The sequence below is a fragment of the Mauremys mutica genome, chromosome 5 (assembly GCF_020497125.1).
Source record: "Mauremys mutica isolate MM-2020 ecotype Southern chromosome 5, ASM2049712v1, whole genome shotgun sequence".
In the NCBI taxonomy this organism is placed as follows: Eukaryota; Metazoa; Chordata; order Testudines; family Geoemydidae; genus Mauremys; species Mauremys mutica.
The window spans coordinates 140,397,136-140,421,112 of NC_059076.1; the positions used below are offsets into that span (position 1 = coordinate 140,397,136).

General features: G+C 40.0%; 1 protein-coding gene across 3 annotated transcripts in view; it reads right to left on the minus strand.

The window, feature by feature from the left end:
• Positions 1 to 3,564: 3,564 nt before the first annotated feature.
• The window catches only part of ZNF638 (zinc finger protein 638), a 77,820-nt gene continuing 57,407 nt past the window's right edge, over positions 3,565 to 23,977 (minus strand). For 2 of the 3 annotated variants that reach the window (XM_045018766.1, XM_045018765.1), the window contains 9 exons: positions 20,528 to 20,577; positions 14,328 to 15,783; positions 13,656 to 13,721; positions 10,936 to 12,058; positions 10,676 to 10,747; positions 9,408 to 9,761; positions 6,726 to 6,818; positions 4,681 to 4,799; positions 3,565 to 3,878 (listed from right to left, as the gene is read on the minus strand). In XM_045018766.1, the coding sequence (XP_044874701.1) occupies positions 3,807 to 3,878; positions 4,681 to 4,799; positions 6,726 to 6,818; positions 9,408 to 9,761; positions 10,676 to 10,747; positions 10,936 to 12,058; positions 13,656 to 13,721; positions 14,328 to 15,783; positions 20,528 to 20,577 (3,405 nt within the window). In that variant the 3' untranslated portion in view covers positions 3,565 to 3,806. The remainder of the gene's footprint in view (positions 3,879 to 4,680; positions 4,800 to 6,725; positions 6,819 to 9,407; positions 9,762 to 10,675; positions 10,748 to 10,935; positions 12,059 to 13,655; positions 13,722 to 14,327; positions 15,784 to 20,527; positions 20,578 to 23,977) is intronic. The other variant, XM_045018767.1, reaches the window with a different exon arrangement.

Consider the following 23,977-nt stretch of genomic DNA (forward strand, 5'->3'; position numbering starts at 1 on the left):
GAAGGATACCTCACTGGTTCGGGTCCTGCCTAGAACTTGGGAGATCCAGGTTCAATTCTTTGATCCGCCAATGGCTTCCCATGTGACCTTGGGCAAATCAGTCCGTCTGAGCTTCTGAAACACGGGGGTAATACTACTGCCTCAGGTGGTGGCAGGAGAATATGTTAAAGATTGTGAGGTGCAGGCTACTATCGTAATGGGATCATGTAAGTAAGTGATTTATAAGAGTATTTTATTTTACACTCGCATATAGGGATGATACAGAAGGATTTAAATGGAAGATCTTTTAACGGCTGGAGGCTTGAATGGTATGGATGAATTTGTACAAGTGGATCATCCCTTTGGATGCTTCTAGTGTATTGTGCCAGGATGCCTTTTCCACTCAAATTTATAAGCCAATATCCTCCTCTTGCTCAGGGATGCTCCTGAGGGCATTCTGCGCCAAAAAATTAAAAATCCTGCACACATTTTAAAATTCTGCAAAATTGTGCAAATTTTATTTGTCAAATAAATGCGGAGGCTCCACCATGGCATTGGGGAGCAAAGGCCACTGGCTGCACAGACCTGGGCAATCACTGTGCATCTCCCCGGCCAGGACACGGACTCAGCGATGAGGCTGCACCCAACCCCGACACAGCACAAGGACTGGGCCAACCCCAGAAACACCCTGGGGCCCTGCCCCCCTGTGCCAGGTGCACCAGGTGTGGGCAGGCAGGCTCAGCAAGGCCGGACCCAAGTTTGGAGGGCTTAGCGTGGGGGGATCCAGGTGTGGGTTGAGAGATTCTGTGTGGGGTAATCTGGGTGTGGGCAGCTCAGTGGGGGATCCAGGTGCAGGATCTGGATGCACAGGGGCTTGTTGGAGGGTTCGGGGTGCAACGGTAATGGGACTCTGCAGGGGGTCCAGGTGAAGGTGGTTGGGCTTGGGGGGGAGGTCAGTGTGTGTGTGGAGGAAGAGCTCGAAAGAGGGGTCTGGGTGTGGGGCCCTCAGTGGGGTGGGGCTCCATGTGCAGCTGGTTGGGGCTTGGTAGGGTGGGGATCCAAGTGGCTCGTTTAGGTAGTCCAAGTGCAAGGGGAGTGGGGCTCATCAGCAGGGGCTATGGATGCACGGAAGTTGGGTAGATGGGGGAGGAGCTCCCTGTACAGTTATCCCTCCTCCTGCAGTTAAGGAGTGATGGGTGGAGAGAGAGAGAGAGTGTGAGTGTGTGTGTATATATGTGTGTGTCTGTGGTGGCATTTCAGAGCTTCCTACAGCCAGGGGAGAAATTTGGGAGTGGGTCTGACATGGCCCCAGATGCCGTGCAGGAAAAGAGGAAGGCTCATCCTTCCCAGCCCAGCCAGGACTAGCAGCTGAGCCCAGCACAGGGTAGGAGCCACCAGCCGGGTCTTCCCCAGTCCTACCGTACAGTGATTTGCCTCTCTGCCGGCTGCCCTGAGCACCCGAAACACATTGCTGGGGGAGGCTGCATAATCACTCTTGTGGCTTCCCTTTGCCTCCCCATCAGAAAGTTATTTTTCTGAGGGGAAGCAAAGAAATCCGCAGGGGACAAATTCTGCACATGCACAGTGGCGCAGAATTCCCCCAGGGTTAATACATTTACTCCATATAGGGTGTTGCTTTCTTTGTAAGCATAACAGGTAAAATTGCAGGAACTTGTTTACACCCTACTATAATTCTAGCAGAAATTTTCAAAGGCATAAAAGGGAGGTGGGCAGCCATCTCTCCATGTAAGTTAGGTGCCCAGCACCTCACTGGGCACCTTTGGAAACCTCTCCCTTTGTGTCTTTTTAACTGCTATTTTCAACAAAGCCCAAGTTTTGCATCTGCTACTTTTCTACCATTAATATCAGACTTTATTTAAAAAAAAAAGATGAACCAGTTCCAGGGCATTGTCCTTTTTCAGAAGTCTACAAGACTCTACCTTTTTTTTTTTTATTAATGTCACCTGCTTTAAAAGTTACAGCTGCATAACAAACAATTTTAAATTGAAAACTGTTTGGTGTACTTTATTATTGTAACTGGAACAAACAGTTTTTGAAAACTGGGTTCGAAAGTTGTCACGGTTTACCCTGGAGCATGTTGTGTAACTGATAACAGGATCTAACTCTGCTGGAAAAACATTTGCCATTCAGAAGTTTTATAAATGCTTTCCAACAACCAACTCTTCTGTAGTAAACCATTTATCATGTCCATTTTAACATCATTTCTCTGAACTCTTGAAAAGAAGCTCTTCATTTTTTAAAACTCTGGGCCAAATTCTGCCCTCTGTTACACACATGCCTCCTCCCTGCCCATTGATTTCATCACACAGAATTTGGCCCTCCCCCACCCTCTTTTTAACGCAGCCTGTATCAGTAGAATGCAGTAATTTACAGAGTGACAAATCAGATGTGTTGTCTCCCTGGATCCATGCTTTTGAGGGAGATGTGGCCTGAGTTTCACAGGAATGCATGGAACCACTCCCCCACTTTCCCAAAGGAATATGCGCTTGCAAATGCCCGATGGACTGGACTTTGCTACTACCAGAGTTCTATCACGCTAACAACTCAGCCTTGGATCTTTCTTGAACAGACTCAATTACACTAAAAATATCTGTACCAATGATACGATGTGACTTTTAACGCCCACCAAATCTTTGCTTTGACTGGTGGGAGCTGTTATTCATTACATCCGCAGGACAAGGGTTATGCACAAGACTAACCATCCAACATTTAAGGTTGTTAACGTGGGTCTGATAGGAAAATTTCAGGCAGCGATCTAGGTGAAAGGTAAACACTCAAAGCAGAGTCGATTGCTCTTAGATTCAGGTATGTTGTGGAAAAGGGGTAGAATGCCTGAAGTACGTATAAGACAAATATCTAAAACCAAGCCAAGCACTTCCAGATAGATTGCTGACTGTTCTGCTTTCTTTACTCAAAAGGCCTTCCATTATCTCATGGAAGAAGACAGCAACACCTATTTGCTCAGGATAACTAAGCTGAGTGATAAACATTATACAGGGTAAATCTAGGGCCAGATCCTGCTCCCACTGACGTAAGAACAAAACTGCATTAATTTCAAAAGGTGTGGGATCAGGTCTTTAGAACACATGAAACTACAGTGAGCCAACAGATTTTTCCATTCCATGGCCAAACTGAAAAATCTGAATTAAAAAAAAAATCAGTTAATTTCTAATCAAAACTGAATTTTGTTTGAGGAAGAAAACCAGAGAAGACACTGAAAAAGTGTTTGGATGAAACAGACATTTTGTTTCAGAAATGTCAACTCAGAATGAACCATTTTGACATTTCCACAATTTCTGTTTGCAGTTTTTTTAAACTGAAACTATTCAAGTTTGACCAAACTGGTAAATAATTGATGCCTCAAATAATATTTTTTTCAATCAATTTACTGTTCTCGGAAGACAATTCACCCAGCTCTACATGAAACGTGAAGATTGAAATTTCAATAGCTAAGATCTGCAAAGAAACACTAAATGTGGATCTCTGGAAGAGCTTCCATAAATCCTCTACAGTGATGTAGTAAATTGCCAAACATGAAATTACACCAAACACAATCACATGGTATTAACTATACAGTAAGAACATTTATTTCAACACTTAAGAGCTCTCTCCCAAGCCAGATGATTTGATATAGAAATCAAAACCACCATACATTTTCTTCTGTCTTTGTCTACCTTGAACTCAAATTTATACAACATCAGAGCTTGTTTCTGAAAGAAAATTACAAATTAAACCATAACAAAAGACACAAAATTTACTGGACCCTAAATTAAATTGTTTTAAAGAATTCTTCTCTCCTCCTGAGATCACCTGGAACTAAGTTCTTCCCCCTCATCTTCCTCCTCATCTTCCCCATCCTTTTGCTTGGCCATGAATTTCTGCGGGGAAAAAGATTTTAAAATATCTTACTTTGTAGCCAATGACAAGATACCGCGGTTAAAACTTTATTCTCCCTGGCAGGATATGCATCATGTTCTAAATACAATGCACATTTACATGTACTAAACATCCAGAATCTGACCAACTCCTGATCTTGACTAGACCCGATCTCCACCAAAGTTTGCCAGTTAATTTTGTCTAGAGACTCTCTCATCTTCAGGTCTGCTGATTAAATGCACTTATCAATGCTCCTCTTACTCTCTCAAAGCACACACCTGCACCACCGGGGAGATGGTGTAAATGACTCCTAAATTAAATTTTCTGATGGTCAAATTAGTATCTTAAGTTACATGTGCAGCCATTTTAATCACAGTCTGGAGCCTTGATGACTAACATATTGCAAGGCTAGGCTCTTATGGAGATTTGCCAAAGATGGTAAGACAACTCATATCCCTCCCACACCTTCGTGAGAGGGGAAGATATCACAGATAGGACTTCCCAGCATTTAACTCAATGATCAGGGTCATTAAGGGGTTAATAATTTAATTTCTTTAATTTAAAATGTAGTACACTCTTGAAGTTATAATTTTTATTTGATCTACAGAACATAGCCATGAGTGTTATGGTATTGAAAAAACCAATATAATTTGCATCTATCTGCAACTGGTTTACAAACCATTCTTTTCATCTAGAACCTGTCAGATTAGCAAAACCACTACCTGAGATAATTAGCTGTCCACAGAACAAAATCTCAGGTACTTTATTACTTCGATTTAAAGGGAAAGAAGCAAAAATTGTTACCTCCATATTCTGCTGATGACGCAGTGTCTTGCAATGATTTTTCATAGACATTTCACCTGCGTAGAAGAGAGAGCAGATCTGACAGAAGTAGCCAGCCTTTGGAACAAGAAAATCTAAACCTTAAAAAAAAAAAAAAAAAAAAGGGGAAAAAAGTTTAACAATTCATCAACAACTCTCAATTAAAATCTACCAGGTAAATTTAGCCAAAATACACGCGTGTGTGCGTATGTGGTGGTGGTGGTCGTCTTTTGGTAAGGCCAGAAGGGATCACCAACTCTTCACCCAAATGCTAACCCCAACAACCAAAATTAGTTATTTGGGTATTACAGTCCACAGAAGACTAAACCACTGTGTGTCACAGGAACAGAATAGGAGGGACCGAGGTGCACTAGTTCCCAAGGCCCCGGAAATGGGGGGAAATTAAGCGAGATATATCCAGATAGTCCTAGCAAGTGATCTTCACTCCATGCTGCAAAGGAAGGTGAAAATCTGCATGGTCACTGCCAACCTGACCCAGGGGAAAAATTCCTTCCTGACCCCACATATGTAGACCCTGAGCATATATAGTATGACTCAACCAGCTAAACATGTGAAAGACAGAATGCTTGGTGCCACCTCAGAGCACCATCCTACCCATCCAGTGTCCGAGGTGTGATGAATCAGAGGAAAGAGACCAAAGAAAACCCAGAATATGTTGTGGTTTTGAGGGGGTAACCTTTCCTGACCCCCTGAAGCATGAACTTTAGGAACATAATAATTACAAATTATACCTTACATCTTAAGTGCCTTGTTAGTCTTTGCATCATTTAAATCATTTTATATGTACTGTTCTCCCTAAACATAATACAACTCTACCTCGATATAACGCTGTCCCTGGGAGCCAAAAAAATCTTACTGCGTTATAGATGAAACCGTGTTGTATTGAACTTGCTTTGATCCACCAGAGTACGCAGCCCTGCCCACCTCCACACTGCTTTAGAATCATACAATATCAGGGTTGGAAGGGACCTCAGGAGGTCATCTAGTCCAACCCCCTGCTCAAAGCAGGACCAATTTCCAACTACATCAGCCCAGCCAGGGCGTTGTCAAGCCTGACCGTAAAAACCTCTAAGGAAGGAGATTCCACTACCTGCCTAGGTAACCCATTCCAGTGCTTCACCACTCTGAGTGAAAAAGCTTTTCCTAATATCCAACCTAAACCTCTCCAACTGCAACTTGAGACCATTACTCCTTGTTCAGTCGTCAGGTACCACTGAGAACAGTCTAAATCCATCCTCTTTGGAACCCCCTTTCAGGTAGTTGAAAGCAGCTATCAAATCCCCCCCCTTTACCGTGTTATATCAGGTGGCGTTATATCGAGGTAGTGGTGTATATTTCATTACATGAATTATGCAAACATGCTCTAGATCATGGACAATTTTATACAAGCATCATGTCAGAATTCAAATTTCCTAATAAATTCCTTTGCCCTGTGCATATAAATGCTTCCCAAATCCAGTAATCCAACATGACTACAATAACACTGCAAACAAAATTAAAAATTATGGCACCACAGAGATCAGTTCACATGGACATCTCAACTCCCAACATTCAAAAAGCCTTAAATCTTAGGATATGTCTACACTGCAATTAAAATCCCACGTCTGTTCAATTCCAGGGTAGATCCTCCAGTGTCCCCGAGCTCAGGCTCTAGCCCAAGCCCAAATGTGTACACTACAATTAAATAGCTCTTTAGCCCAAGTCAACTGGCACGTGTCAGCCATGGGTGTCTAACTGCAGTGTAGACATACCCTTACGGAACAAAACACCTTAGCAAATCATTCACAGCACTAGAAATAAACCTTGTACAATCAAATAATTCTCTCTCTCAGGTGTAAAAAGGTATTTCATCCATCAGAAACATTGGATTATTCAATGTATGTACGCATGTATTTTATTTATAAACATGCATAAACAGTGCTCACAGTTCCTATAATTAAGATATGTGTTACTAAAATGAAGTTTTATTGGGATTTAGAACTTTAAACCAAGATTTTAGATTTTACCTTTTGGAGTGCTTGGTGTCTTCGATTTATCTGCTGAGGAATCCACTTTTCTTCGTTTAGACTCTGGTTCTGTATCTCCTGATCCCAATTCATCTGTTAAAGCCATAAAATAGAGTTTGTAGCAAGGACTTACACTAATTAAAAAAGGATTCGGTACATAGCTTAAATAGTTTTCATTAGTATGAGAAGCAAACACCAGTCTATGACCGTTACTGCTTCATTCACTGTTTGGCTTGCCAAGCTAGAGAGTTTTTTTTTTTAAATAGACATAGGGATTGTATCACCAGATAAACTTGAAATTCAACATTTATGTTTCACTATGTCATTGCAAGTGCCTTGTTTCCAGCATGAAGCTCATTACAGACAAAAGAAGCACTAAACTGCTCTTAGTTTCTCCCTTGTAGAGACATCAGCTCAGAAATCATAGATTCCAAGGCCAGAAGGGACCACTGTGATCAACTCTAACCTCCCTTATAACACATGCTATAGAACTTCCCTGAATTAATTCCAGCTTTAAGTCCAATATCTATCTGTGACTGAACTAGCCTGCATCATTTAGAAAAAAACCCACTCTTGATTTAAAAATCTCCAGTGAGATACCTGGATAAGCTGTTCCAATGGTTAATTATTCTGTTAAAAAATTTGCACTTTATTTCTAGTTTGAATTTGTTTAGCTTTGACTTACAGCCACTGGATCCCAATTATACCTTTGTCTGCTAGACTGAAGTGCACGCTATTACCAAATTTCAGTTCCTGATGTAGGTACTTAAGACTGACTTCTATAGCCACATAGAAATTAAAATGTTAGGAGGACATGCAGATTGTTGTAACATTCTCAGTGCTTTTCAGTTTACTGAAACACAAACTTATGTTATACAGGTGTAACTGACAGATATGCTGCTCAATACTGAATTTTAAATACTGCACAGATGTCAACTAGTTTCATTTGGACTGGAGAACACTGATTCCATTAAAAAAAATTAAGGGTCTGTGGAAAGAGTTTCCTGGTTAACTTGGTCTAAGGTAATACCAAATAACATTTGCTTCTGGAGACATGCAGATTGATAGGTTCCCCTGACCTAGGAAATGGTTGACTGCATTGTCATTATTAGCAGTAAACAATTATATTATGATTTTGACCAAAGGCCTCAGTTAGAATAGAAGCATCATTGTGCTTACTAGTGTAGAAAACAGAGAAAAAAATCTTTGTGAGTATCTGAGCTCCCAAACATTAATGCACCACAACATGAAGCTGCAGGACTTTGCAGCTTGAATTTGAGTAACAATTGGAGGATTTTGTAATCTTGTAATCTTTGTAATCTTGTAATCAACTATTTAGAAAAGCTGGACGAGCACAAGTCCATGGGGCTGGATGCGCTGCATCTGAGGGTGCTAAAAAGTTGACGGATGTGATTGCAGAGCCATTGGCCATTATCTTTGAAAACTCATGGCAATCGGGGGAGGTCCCGGATGACTGGAAAAAGGCTAATGTAATGCCCAAAAATGATTAGGGGGCTGGAGCACATGACCTATGATGAGAGGCTGAGGGAACTCGGATTGTTTAGTCTGCAGAAGAGAAGAATGGGAGGGGGGGGTTGATAGCTTTCAACTACCTGAAAGGGGGTTTCAAAGAGGACGGATACAAACTGTTCTCATTGGTGGCAGGTGACAGAACAAGGAGTAATGGTCTCAAGTTGCAGTGGGGGAGGTTTAGGTTGGATATTAGGAAAAACTTTTTCACTAGGAGAGTGGTGAAGCATTGGAATGGGTTACCTATCTCCTTCATTAGAGGTTTTTAAGGTCAGGCTTGACAAAGCCCTGGCTGGGCTGATGTAGTTGGGAATTGGTCCTGCTCTGAGCAGGGGGCTGGACTAGATGACCTCCTGAGGACCCTTCCAACCCTGATATTCTATGGTTCTAGAATGCTCAAAACAGAGGATTAATATGCACACTCCCCCAATGAAAACAACGAGAAGTCCTTGTGGCACCTTAGAGACTAACAAATTTATTTGGGCATAAGCTTGCCCAAATAAATTTGTTAGTCTCTAAGGTGCCACAAGGACTCCTCGTTGTTTTAGCTGATACAGACTAATGCAGCTACCACTCTGAAACTCCCCCAACGGTTCACCATTTTAAAATGGGTTCCATAGGTAATGTGGCATGGCACACTATCTCATACTGTGAATCTGCAGAAACACCATCATGAATGAGAACAGAATCAAGGAACAACTTTCTAAAGGCTGGGTAGACTAGAGGAAGCACTAATGAGTACTGAATTTCCCCAGCTCCTCATTGCTTGAAACTTTCCATCCTAGCATATGTTCCTAAGAATCTGTCTCTACTGTTAATCTGTTCAACTTGACCTTTGGGCCAGAGACTAGGGGGAGGCAAATTGTACCTGGAATCCTGGAGGAGTTTGAGGCCTGTAGAGGGGAAGAAGCTGAGAACATTACACATCAGTGCTCCTGAATTCTAGCTATGGGAATTCTATCATGTTGTGCAATGTAGTATACACCTAAGCCAAGCCAAAAAACCTGAAAGGGCAAAATTAAAAAAAAACAAAGTTTCCAAAATGTTCTGTTACGAAAACAGCTACAAACATCCCTTTAGGGTGAAAATGGAAGAGACTCCAATGAAAGATTATGAACAAACAAGATGACAAATCTCTACACCAGCTCTTACCTTTCACAGGTTTTTCAGAAGATTGTGAAGGCATCTCACTGCAGCCTTCCTGCTTTATATCTGCATCAGGCAGCAGACTTGCATTTAGATCAGGTAATAAAGAACTAGATACAGAATCTGTAACAGTTGTAGTCTGACTGTCTTCACTCAAACTATTTGATTCTGGGGTAGTCAAGGTTCCCTTTCCTATTTTCTCCTTGTTGGAATCAGATGTTGAGCCTTCCACTAATTCTGTTTTATCTGCTGTCTCCTCAGTGTTCTTGTCACACTTTTCTTGCTCTGTTTCAACAGGTGTCTCAGGCGGTGGAACAATTGGTCTTTTCCTAGGTCTACCTCTTTTGCCTGGGGTTTTCACTACATAAATAGAGAACAAAATTATATTTATTCATTTACCATGTATCAAACAGCATTTCTTCAGATTTATCAATACCATTAAAATTACAAATGAAAATTTTAAGCTTTTGGCAATTTTTAAAAAAGCCTTTTATATGTGCAAGTAACTTTGTAAATGTGGTTCTCCCAGAGAATGATGAAAGGAAATAATTTTTCACCACATTTTGCTGATATTACGCAGTAGGTTTTCATACGAATGAAAGTCTGAGATAAGTCTTTAATTTAGATTCATATAGAAATCAGTCTAAAAAACAGTTTAGAAAACATGTGCTAATAGATCTGTGACACTACAGACTTATGGGACTGTTGCAATTTTCTATAGAATGTGAAAAAATACAATTATTCCTTTTGGATTGACCAAACTGGCACTAAAGTGATGCCTACTGATTAAAATAAGCTAAAGTTAAAAAAGTTCCCTGTTGTAATTATGAAATTTGTGGCCTCTGCAATTTTTCCCCATCTGCATTGTGTATCTTTCCTTCTTCTCCATTAGTCGTGTATGTCCAGAGGACTATCAATTGCATAGGGACTAAGTAGGATAATGGTTTAATCCATAAATCCTTCACTTCTGGACACCCATATTTATATCCTAACTTCAGGTCAGGAGTGGGGAAAATAACTAAAACAGGAGATGCTGCATATGAGAACTGAAATGCATCAGCACTGAAGTGAGGGAAAACTTGGCAGTACTGGATCGACATTATGCATTAGCATTGGTGAGGGTCACTCATTTTCCTTGCAACTTTATTCAAGTTTTATAAAGCTCTCCCTGCTAAGCTCTCGCCCTTTTATACTTATTCTAAGATATTTGACCTTAATTTGTCTGCAGTTGTATATCACAAATGCTTCTGTCCATTTCTGGCTCTACTTCCTACCTGGAGGCTGCTGCTTGTTCTTAGTTTGTCTCCCCATTTCATTTGACTCATGTGCTTTGCTCAGGCTTAGCTCTGTAATTAAAGATAATATTTAACTTCTGCGCTTTTATTTAGGTAGTTTGTTTTTTCTCTTCACTGATACAATATCCAGTTATCTGCCCTGTCAGATACTGGCTACTTAGCGTAATTTTAAATGTCTTTATGTTAATTGTTTAATTACATCTTTTAAAACGCATCTGTAAAACTGTATCAGTTCCTACCTGCAGATTGCTGCTCACTCTCAGTTTCTCCTTTGAGCTCTTTTTCACTTGTTTTGTTCCAAGTTTCAGCTTTTTCAGTCTCCTCTGTATTTGCTGAAAGTGCCTCCTTGTCTGCCTCCTGTGTATCTGCTACAAGGGTCTCATTTTCTATTTCCTTTGTGTCAGCTTCAAGAGTCTCCTTTTCTTCTGACTTTGAGTTTGCAAAAATATTCTCCTCTTCTCGCCCTATATCTGCCAGAATTTCCATTTCTTCTGGTCCTGCAATTGCAACAATATCCTCCTCTTCCAGGTTTGTGCCTATAAACGTATTTTCTTCTTCTTCATCCTCCTCCCCAACTTCATCTACAGTAACAAAGTTTAGTTCCTCTTTTAAACGGTTGAAATCTGCCAAAAAGTCTTCATCGTCTTCAGTAACTTCATCTAAAGTTACTAGAGGCTGATCATCACTGTCTTCCTGTATTTCATCTACTGTCACTAAAGTACTAGGATCTTCAGGCAGCTGAGAAGAGATAAAGTCTCCAGGATCCTCAATAGCCCTTTTATCATCCTCTTCCTTAGGTTTTAAGGTCTCCTCAATATTCAAATCTGAAGGCTCATTTAGAGGGAGCTCTTCAACTTCTCCTATTTCATCCACAGTTACCAAGGGTTCTGCTTTCAGAAGATCTTGCTCCTCATAAACTGAACTGGAGACATCTTTGGGTACATCATGTGAAGAAAATTCTTCCTGTTCAGATATCTCATCTAAAGTAACAAGTGATTGTGGGTCTTTTACTGCTTCTGAAATCAGTTCCTCTTCTTCATTTACTTCATCCACAGTAACTAGACTCTGTGGGTCTGTTATTGCTTCTAAATTGGAGTCTGCTACCAGTTGTGCAGTCATCTCCTCCTCTTCTACAATCTCATCCAAAGTGACAAAGGATAATTCGCTCTCATCAACATGTGCTATGGAGCTTTTACCTTTCTTCCTCTTAGCAATAGGCTCAGAGGAAGAGTTATTTTTAGCAGAGTCTTTTCTTTTCCCCCGGGGTGGATTTCGTCTGGTTTGAAGAGGAGAGTCTGTCTCTTCTACAACCTCATCCACAGTAACAAACTCATCCAAGTTAAATGGGAAAAGCTCTTCTTCCTGTGAAATGTAAAACTATAAATTTAGTAGGCAAAGTACACCAATACTATAATGTCTGCCATCCACATTTTAAGACAGAACATGAAACTGCAATTTTTCAAGTGAATTTAGTGGTTGTGAAAGGTATCTGCAGTTTGAAGTGGACAGTGAAATTTTAAAGTCCAATAGCTAATCGATGTATCATACACTAAAATGGACAAATCCCACTGAAATCAAAGATATTTTATTTTGCATATGTAGCACAAAACATTAATTATGTGCATGGATACATATTAACCGGAATACATACACAAGAAACTCATGGAAAGAAAAGTAATAGAGACTTAAAAACTTGTTCCTGTAACAGTTTAGGCCCAAAGCAATTTGACTCTCTTTCCTATCTAACACCATAGCTATATAAAAAGTGACTGTACCCTTATTCCTTATTTTTTGGTAGTCCTGGCAAAAATCAAATTGCCAGTACAAAGAACTGATAGACCTGCAATGTCGCATGCCATTTTAAGAAAGGAAAGAGAATACAGTCCAGTTGTTTTTTTTTAAATGACTTCCTTGGAACTCAAATATTAAATTATTCTAAGTCGTCTTCTCAAATTTTGCAGGCAATAAGCACTAAAAAACAGTCTCTCTCTACCCATCAGAAAGCAAAAGAGGACAAGAAGATCATCATGTAAGGCAGATGGAATATATAGCCAAGATTGGAGAGGAAGGAGAGAGTGGTTGGCTACACATCTCTAACTAGAGCAAGTTTTTTTTGTCTTTTGCGTCAAATAGCTGTAGAATGGTAAAGCTACACATCATCAATCCCTGATTAGTAACTGACTTTCCACATTTACTGTGACTTTTTCAATTTGCAGCATCTATACCAATCTCAGTGATTTTAGCACAGCTCTGGAAATAGTGTCAGTCAACATCTGCTTTATGGTGAGCAAAGGAAGCACCTAATATTGAAAAACTGTGACTTCCCCCCACCCCCACCCCAACCCCCTTCTTGCCCAAACCCCCAAACAACACGAAACAGAGGGACAGTCATAAGTTTAAACTTCTTCAACTCAGCTATTTGTAAGAACTGTAAAAACCTAATCCCTACCAATCCCTTATTTCAACCAAAAGGTATATCCGGAATGTAAGTATTGTTTCTCTCTAGCATAAAGCATACAAATTATTTGTTTATGGGAGAGGCACTGTTGTTATGGTTGGTTTTAATCCCTTCCATTACACCAGTTATTTGAGAGAGGACCTGGGAAGATTGTCTCTGTCATTCTTATCCATGCCTCATCACTGCACTTGGAAGGAAGAGATCTAAGACAGGCAAATTTGAGATTTAATAGTCAGACAGGCTCCTTTTTAAAGCAGGCCAAATTTAGGACCTAAAAATTACCCCTTCAAAAAAAGTTAAGCTTTTTATATTCCTGAAACAGGAAACTCAGGCTCTCTTTTCCCCAAGATGAACATATTTTACAGACAACTAATAAAAAGTTCTAATGAACAATATTCTGAAAAATCCACTAAGCAAGAGCTCTCAAGAGGTAAAGCTAAACTCATTTTGTTCTCTTAAAGAAAATCGCTACTATAAGTTCAACTATGTTTGGTTCCTTACCTCTTTTGGTTTTACATTGCCACTAGAGACAGTTTTAGAAGTCTTACTAATTCGACCAGCAGGAACCTGCAAAATTAGACACAAATTTAAATGAAACACGTTAGCCAATCAACCATCTTGTCAAAAACAACTTCTTCTCTTAATGAAGTTCTTTTTAAATAGTCCAGATAGAGGCATTTGACTGCATGCTTGGCATGTACAGAACTACGCCAACCACCAATTATAAGTCCAGGCATATAGTCTCTAGTACCAAGTCACCGGTAATGTCTTGTTTAGTTATCTGTTCACCTTTCAGCAACCAGTGCCTGTGCGGGATAATCTAGGACTTGACAAAGGAAGCATCAGCTCACAAAAGGAGAGAAAACTTCTTTCCCATTCAGAACTATACCAAGAACATAAAGTTATGACACTCAGTACAGACCTGCTTACATAAGTTACCTTCCTGCAATTTTATCCAAGTAACATTTTCAAACCAGTTACATACTTGAGTTGTACACAACTGGTTGCTTGCCATCCTGCTACTCCAACTTGTCTGTTGGCCCAAATCAGTTCAATAGTTTATAGAAAGGGGAAAGGGAACATAATCTTACTGTCTCATATTCAACATCTGGGAGAAGCATCAGAGTTAGTTACTGGTCAGTCACAATGAACCAGCCTTCCTGCCCGTCTCACCTTATTGCTGTTGTCGTCTTTCTTCATGCTGGATGATCTACTCTCTCTCTCTTGAGACTGCTTTGAACTACCCCTAGATTCCACTCTTGAGTCCTTGTCTTGCTGAGATGAACTCCTCCCACTGCCTCCCTTTACAACAACAGGACTTATGTCCAGTTTAGATTTGGTGATGCTATCTGGCAGACTTGATCTGCTGCCAGTAGCTCTTGGTTGACCCACTTCTTTTGATGCAAGTTTCTTCTCAGTAGCAGATCGGCTTCTGGTCTCAGGTTTTGAGGAAGCTTTCTGCTCCTCTGTTTTAGTTAGAGAAGTCTCATTTCTCCGCATCATAACTCTTGACTTTGATATATCAGGGATAGACACCACAGCCTTTAAGATTGTTTTACCAACAGAGGTAGGTTCCTTGATGGATACAAATGCTACAGCTGACATACTTGCTTTGCTGGTTTCATCTATTTTAACTTGTCCCGGTCCTTTATTCTGATGTGCCTTGATTAAAGTTCGCTCATTCTTTTCATTCAGCACATTTTTTTCAGTGTTCTCTATGTCTGTCCCAACATTGTCCACAGGCTTTTCGGGTTTCTTCTCGACATCTGTCCCAACATTGTCCACAGGCTTTTCGGGTTTCTTCTCTATGTCCACCCCAATGCTGGCTACAGGCTTCTCCAGTTTCTTCTCCATGGCTGTCCCAAGCTTAGCCATTGACTTTTCCAGTTTCTTCTCCAAGGCTGTCCCAACTTTGGTCACTGGCTTTTCTGGTTTCTTCTCGATAGACACCACAGCACTGGCCACAGGTATTTCAGGTTTATTTTCCACTGCATCAGTAACAGCATTTTTTACAGTAGTATCTAATTTGTTGCTTGGTTGTATGTCTTCAGCTGACAGCATTTCCACTGAAACTGCAGCAGAATCAGGTGGCACTGCTTCAGAAACAGCCTCAGCTGTTTCCACTGTTGCTGGTTTCACAGCAGGGTCTGACTGCACATCTTCAAGCTTGCCCACACTGGATAACTCTTCTGATGATCCGCTGGCAGGAACACGCAATTCTTCAGGTTTCATTTTTGTTTCTCTTTCTGTTACAGTTGTGATAGCAGATTCCAATAATTCTGTTTCAGAGTTATCTTTAACTACCTCTTCCTTCTGAAGGTTGAAAGGAGGCAGCAGGATCTCTTCTGATTTAACTTTGGATAATTCATCATCAGCTGGTTTGGTTTCTGAGCCAGTAACTGCAACTTCAGATTCCCCCTTGGATGTTTCAACTTCCGATGGTTTTGTAGCAGAATCACATACCGTTCTTTCAGGCTCCAACTCAGAGGCTTCTATCTGCACTGTTGAAGTCTCGGCTTTGACAGAGTTGGAAATGATTTCTTCCTTTGCCACACTAGTCTCTACTGGAGGATTAGCAGCTGCTGTTTGCACCATTCCTGATCCCTCTGGTTTTTTTTTCAAGTCAGAGCTAAATGTATTTAAAAAAAACAAAAGAAATCAAACTATGTTGAGAATTCCACAGTTATCAGTAACCTCTTGACGCCAATGGTTGGGATTTCCTGATGCATTAGTGGCTTAGCATTGGGAAATCTAGCCTATCAGCGTTAAAATGGTTAGACTATTGAGGTAAATAACTGATTAGTTTACAATTTTTGTCTAATCCACTTCAGTACTGAAGACCTCTTATAATTCAAATTACATTACTTACTTGTAGTTCGATTTCTCTGAAGGTACTATACACTATAGATGTGTCCTGTGACCTCAGAGCTGACAAGCAAGCTTAAATTTAGATTCCTTGACGTGGGACAGACTGTGTACACACACACACAAAATGTAACTTAGTTTTTCCTATATAAAAATAGTCTAAAACTATGGTAAATTTCTCAGCTCTCGAAGAGCGATGTTTGAAGATAATATCCTCTATAGTAACTACCCTACTGAACTTCTCATAAATGTTCAGAGTTTAATAAGCAGTTTCAGTTTCAACTGAAATGATCTCAGTTATAATTGTGGGAAAGGCCACGCGCAGACAGGGTCTCCTTTCTGCAATGCTATACTTTGCTGTTTAAGCTTACTGTCAGCTCCCAAGATAATAAAGCCCAGGATGACAAAGGTACAGGATAGCACTTTTCAGAGAAATTCAGTTACAGGCAAGTACATTATTTTTTCTCTGAAGAAAGCATTGTCTACAGACATTCTTGGGAAACTTTGAAGCTGGAGATGTCTAAACCTCCTTTTTCGTGACTCCTGAAAGTGGCCATCCTGAGATTACATTAAACTAGATGGAAAGATGCCAATACATCAATCAATTATGATGTTCTAGTTAGCTGATAAAACATAAGTAGATGATCAGTCCAGAGGGGATAAACAGAAAATTGGTTAATAAGTGGATATGCACCAAGATGTGGATCTTTACTATGGTTTCTCAGATCCAAAGTATATAAACAAATATATGCACAACTACATGAATCTTCATGAAGGATACGTGAAGGACTGCCATTTTGTTAATACTTCTGGCATGCTGACATCAAGAAAGTTCAAAGCTGACGCAAACGGAATCAAACACCGAAGGCCCAACTTTGATGTGGTAAGATATACATGTGTTAAAGACTACATTAAGTCAAAAATCAGCAGCCAAAATTAAATAAAATTAATTAAAGCAGCCGAAAATCAATAAAGAATAAATCTCCATCACCTAAGCACAACAAGATGCACACTTCAATGTGCCTTGAAAGCTTACTTCGCACCTAACACCATCATCTTTGTCTGCCACATATATTGAAGAGAAATAGGAAGAGTGGGGCTAGTTCTGTTTCAGAAGGTCAAGTATCACTATAGATTAAGCACAGTTGTGACCTATGTTGTTGTTATGCATCAGAGAATCAGACGAAAACTTGCAGGAAAATGCAGTCAAGCAGCTTCCATCTGTGATAGGGGATCTACTGCAGTCCTCCCCCTAAAAGGTGGCAGGCTCACAGCATTCCAACGTACAGTAGAAAAAATCTCTCTTGGAGTAATGGATCCTGTGTGTTTCTGAACAGCTCTTGCATGGAATTTTGGGAGTTTCCTCCCGTGCCTCATTGTTTACTTCATGGTAATTGGCGATCTCATAAAAGAATTAGCAACATTTTCTCACTTGCCCACTCAAATAAAATTTTCTCCTTCCAAAAATTTGATTGGAGTCTAGTCATTTCAAGTCAGTCATGTCCAAACACTGGTGGCTGGGGTGAAAGTGTTTCAATTAGTTTTGACCAAACAAAACTAATCTGTTTCTCGTGGCACAAATATTAAAAAACTGATCAGTCATGACAATGAAGACACTTTGGTATTTAACAACCTTAGAAAGACAGGTCTCTGAATACCAAAGACTCCTTTATGTTCCAAAAGTGAGATCCATTTCAAATATATTTCCCTTCTATTTGCTATACAGTAGCTCCCCGCGACATTTGCCTAGTGTTTGTATGTAGTAAAAAAACTCATCTGGACAACCTGATGGAGTGCACAGCCGAAAGAAGAGTCCTGAAAGACTAGCTCTATTTAAGAAGCATGGAGATTTTGATCAAAGATAAGCTCCATCTCCCCTGCCAAACTGCACACAGCTCAGCATCTGCAAAGGGGGAGAATCTGTCCATAAGCTTCTACCAGGAATGGAAAAAACAGCAAGTTTATTAAATAGCAGCAAATAATGCAAAACTATACATTACTTGCATCTTCAACTGCTTATAGTGAATGCTGTAAGTGCACACACATGCATCACCTATATAAATCAACTGAGATCAGTCTGTGGATCTTCAGGACTGTGTGACCTCTCTCAGAGAGAAAAGTACCTTGGTGGTCTCCAAAAAACATTAATCTGATAGATTCAAACTGGACTTTCATGGTCTGGGCTGATACATTCTGGGCAAGGAAGCAGAACTATGCAAGTTCAATGATGAAAGAGTGAGGCAAAAATATCAAGACGGTTGAAAATAATGGGTGCAAGGACTTGAAAACCCTGCTATGCTTTGGGAAGGAAGTGGCATATTGCACTACCAAAAGGATATTTCCCTTTGCATAAAAAGGGTAAAACCCACGAATATCTGATGCTCCAGTCTTGCATCTTCAGTCATTTGTGTAAACACACACCCTCAATCAGAACTACCCATCAGAGTTAAAAATAGAGGTCAAATAAAGAGTCAGCTCCAGCAACCCAAAACAGAGCAGGCATCTGCCATAAAGGATGCAAGATAATAGAGGCAAATCCTTAATTCTCCATTTTAAAGTCAGATTAAGAAAGACTGCAGGTTGGTCTTCAATTCTTCTGGAATCTTAATCTGGAACAGGAAAAGTCTCGACTTGCTGAAAGAAACCACAACCTTCATTATTAGAAACAGTCGGGATATCCATGCCAGTGGTTTACCATCCCAGCCAGAAGGCCTGGTGAATGGCTTTAGGCCATTTCTTCATGCTGGATTATGATCAAATGTCAAGAAACATTCCAAGATTTCTTTAAGATTATCTCGACCATCCATAGGAATCAGGAATACTGTTCCCCCTTCTCTCCTCAAGTTATCCTATCCCATTCCTCTCCACAGAAAAATTCCAGAGGGGAGGAGGGGAAGCGTGACAATAAAATAGAACTCTTCCCATATTATGGGACTTACTTTTTTGCTTCTTATATGGTGATTATATCTCAAAAGGATAACAGGCCTGGTGAGAAAGGCTTACAAAGCTGAATGTAAGGATCATTCCGACACGGAGACAACTGCCTCATAGGCTGAAAGGGAATCTGTACAGGGTGAAGTTGGTAAGCAAAAACTTTATTTTGTCCATTTGTTCACCAGCCACAGTACTACTTTGTGCAGTATCTGGGACTCATAAGGATAAGATTAATTGTATTGTGCCTTATTGGTAGGTCAGCTGCTATCTAGAACCCATCAATTTGGAATCAGTAAGGTTACCTGAACATCTATATTGGTGTGACTCAGAACCACTAGTTCAAAAGTAGTTCCCCTATGCTTCCAACTTCCAATGTGCTCTGAACACCACTCATAAGTTTAGGAATCTCTTAATACACTTTTTTTACATTCATAGCTTGATATTATTGTCAAAACCAGCATGTAGACCATGAGAGAACCATCAGAAGCACAGAAAAGGAAGAAACCATGCTTTGAAAATATGACACCATTAGCAGCTGTGTGACATTACATATAAAGTCTTATAAAATGTTACTATACTATAGAATAATAGTGCACAACACTATAGTAACATTACATTAAATGGTAACTTTTGAACCATTATTAAAGAGCACTGTAGATTAACTCTCTCTCACACACACACACACGGATCCAAGTCACAGAAAACATGTTAAGGACAAAAAAATATATTTTTTCCACCTACAGGAAGTACTTTGTGTGACCTACTGTCATTTGAGATAAAACGTATTTGCAAAACATGTTTTATATTCTAAAACCAATGAATAGTTACTCCATAATTAGATGTTTTACAATCATTCAGGCATACAAGGTGCATTTAAAAAAATTTCCATGGAGTATTACAAAATAATTATTTCCTTTTTCTGGATTCTGATGTTAAAGTTAAATATCTAAACTAGTTTTCCATTATCTAGTTAGTCGCCTATATCAATTAGACAGAAGTATTAAGTAAATTTAGAAAACTGAACCACCTCCTCTAATTTGTTTTAGCATTTGGAAACAGAAGCAATAGATCTTGTGCCTTGATAAATGACAACACTGAAAGATGAAATATAGGAATCATCTACTAGCCACGTACAATGAGAGCTTTTTCAGCAATAGAGTCTTCCACCATAACTTAAGCACATGGGTGAAATCCTGGACCAGTTGAAATTAATGACAAAACTATTGACTTTAATAGGGCCAGGATTTCACCATTTCTCCATGCTCATTCAGACCCCAGACTCTCAAGCAAAACACACTTTTTTTTTTTAAAAGCCTGTATGAAAGTTAAGAAAGTAAATGTCTTTGATACACAGGACAAAGAGAACTAAAAAAAAAAAGGAAGTGGATTGTTTAGAGATGTGCTAGCAATTGCCTACTGCCAGCACATCTCTAAACAATCCAATTGCAGTTTTTTCCCCATTATACATAGCTTGCTTTTGAGAGAAATGTGTAGTAGACTACTTAATTCAATCATGGAGAGCCAGTTTTTGAACAGTGCATACAGATATTAACTTAAATATCTGAAAGGCATACCTTCCTTTACTTGGTTCTTGGTTTTTCAGCTCTTTTTTTGTAACTTCAGCCTATAACATAAAATCACCGAGTGTTGAACATCTATGAAATTCAGGAACAGCACAAAAAAGTATATATGCCCAATACATCCAGTTAAAAGCACCACATAGCCCATTCATAACTACACTCGAAAGATCAAATGACAGTGAATAATGCAAGTCATTCTAAAAGGTCTTCTCATTATAGAACACATTTCGTAAGATGTGTTTTAGCCTGATGTCTTGTGGCTCTTTATAGCTGTGATGACTTTGAAATGATTTAGCATTTAGTTTTTGTTACGTTGGGGGGGGAAGGTTTAAACATATTTCCCCTGTTCTAAGCAGCACCCTCTTTCTGGTCCTTAGTATCCCCACCAATGTAACAGATGTAGTGCTCTGATACAACCATGGTTTGTCTGTCAAGAGACAGATATGCAGAGGACATAAATTATCTTTAAATAAGATATTCTACAACAAATGTCACAGCTTTACTAAGCTAAAGGTTTGACTCTGCTGTCCAAAATGTGCTGATGTGACACCTGTTTCTTACAGGATAATCAATCCATTTTGTTTTTAAAATAATTAAACTCGCTTCTTAAAATGTAAGGACTATGTCCTCTGAAAAACAAACCACTAACACTCCAAGCTCTCCAGCTGCTATGATGGGGAGTAAAGTTCCAACAACCTTTTAAGCAATACAGGCTTTGGTTCAAAGTAGAAATATAGTGTTTAGAACTATATTATACTAAATTAAAGAATTGCAGGTATACTCTAATGAAAAACTGTTCTGGAACCCATTTTCAGATCATACTATTTCAGTATTATCACTTCTCTCCCATCAATCCAACACCAGATTTTAGTAATAAAGAGTAAAGAAAGTCAGTTTGTACACTTTGTAACTGGATCATGCTTGGAAATAAGAAAAATATAGCTTGTTTGTTAGTTTTTCAGAATAAATTAAAAGGTAATGGGAGGCTTTTTAGAGGAAAGAATGAATATGGCGAAATAGAGCTGGCACTCTTGGGCTCTACAGAATGTGGAAAACAGGATGTTTCAGCATTGTAAAACTCGAAGAACGATGATGCACACTGAGAGGTTGCTGGGATCGGAAGCGGCAAGGAACAAAGGGGGACTCATCCTCTCCCTACTCAGGTGACCCACTACAGGCACTTCCCTCTCCTACCCAGCTATGCATAACAGAACTCTGAAGCACTGGAAAGTACACCTACAAAGTACAGATTTTTGATTGTGGGGTGAAAATTGTAAGGCCCTATTCACATAGATTAGAAAAGTGCTAGATAAAAGCATGTTTAAAGGACAATATCAGTTCTAACTTAGAACCAAACAATGTAGGTGTTGTAACAGCATCTTTTTTACAACACCTAATATAAATATTTCCAAATGTTTTAAAAATATCAGTAGAAATGTAATAAAAATAGATGATGCTCCCCTGCATTGCAAACAATGTGGCATTGGACTAGTACATGAGAACATGAAAGTAAACTGATTTTCAGTTTTAAGATGACAAATACAAGATGTAAACGAGTAAAAAGTTAAAATGTTAAGACTTTCAGCTTTAATAACTTTAGATGTTACTAGTATCATAGGTAAGGAATTTTTTTTATATCAAATGGGTTTTAACATGAATGTTCATTTAAGCATGGTTGCTGCTAACAATGTTGATATACGTTGCTTTCATGAGGCTAGAAGATGTAGTAACAATATTATTCTATGTCCACACCTATATGCCATCTTCAGATGTATGGACTGTACACATATAGGTGTTTACATTAGACAAGTTAGTATTCATACCACAACAGCCACCAAATGGTGAAACACCATCAGCATCACCCACTTACATAGGCATGGCTCAAGACATTGTTACCACTGTGTCAAACATATAGGCTTAGGCGTTTTCACTACTGTCAAGACCACCTGCAGGTTTTCATAACAGTGGTAAAAACGCCTGAGCCCTATCTACCCAACTGCTTGTATGCTGATGTTGCCATGTTGTTGGAGACTGTTGCTGCTATATGGACACTAGTTTTTCCCTTGTATCATCCAAAGCACAGAGGAGGAAAAAAATACTGCTCTGAAACCAAAGAGTGCTGGAAGCTGCTCTTTGTTTGCACTGAGCTCTAATTTGGTTAAACATGTATTGTAACAAAGCCATGTGATCTGGTGCTGAACAAGATATGGGCAATGGTTACAGAAAGCACATTTGCATCTTACAATGCATCTGAAGGAGTGGCCCTTGGGTGCTGTTGTCTGGACTGTACTGTGGCTACTTGGATGACACAGGAGTTCAGGACAGGGTGGGAGAATAAGAACTCAGCTTCCTTAGCCATGAAAAAGCACTGCTTATCTGCCCTCTTGGAGGTAGGAACACAGGCAGCTGGTGTATGCTGTACCAGTTCTTGCTCATTCCAGTATGGCCTCGTTCAATGGGAGTGCTACTTGACTAGATCCCATAGGCTAGAGGACGACCAAGAGCGTGTGTTGTGGGTCCTGGACCTCCTATAAGGCAACTTGGAGCTGTTCTGCCACTCTCTGAAGCAGCTCTTTGAATTGTCTGTGGTTGTCCAGAGGAGACAGAGGCTGGAGCAACTGCCTCATTGGGCAAGAAAGATGATACACCTGTCAGTTCGGGTGGCATCAGCAGATTTGGGTAATTTTCTTCTTCTTCCATAGGCTCAGGAGGTTCCAACCAGAGGCTGCAGTGAGAGGTTCACCAGACCTGAATATCTGAATTGCTTGGCCCCTGGCTGGGACTATCATATTAATCCAGCATGTCACCTTAGTTTCCTCAGCATCCTGGGTATCATGGGTTTTCCCAGGGGATAAGAAAGGCATCTGACATGGAGCCCAGACTGGAGCTCCTTCTGGAGCAGAACACCTGGCATTCCTTGTACAGGTCTGTGGCAAACCGGTCTATTGATGGGTATCCTCACTTGTGAAAGCAGCAAAGAATCCTGTGGCACCTTATAGACTAACAGACGTTTTGCAGCATGAGCTTTCGTGAAGAAGTGGGTATTCACCCACGAAAGCTCATGCTGCAAAACGTCTGTTAATCTATAAGGTGCCACAGGATTCTTTGCTGCTTCTACAGAACCAGACTAACACGGCTACCCCTCTGATACTTGTCACTTGTGAAAGATGCTCTAAAACAGTGGATCCATGGTCAACCATTCAGTTGTTTGAGAGCTGTCTGCTGAAGTAACCTACTAGTGAGTTCTTAATGCCTGAAAGATTCAAGGCCACAGGCTTGGATGCCAAAATGAGGAGAAAAAAAGATCCTAGGTGGTTCTGCTATGCTCAGTGGTGGCATCAAATTTGCTGCTGGGAGGAAAATGCTCAATGAAAGGGGTGAAGGATTGTCTGCACTGGAACCTCTGCTCCTTCCTTGGTGGTTCTAAAGTCCTCTCAAGGTTGT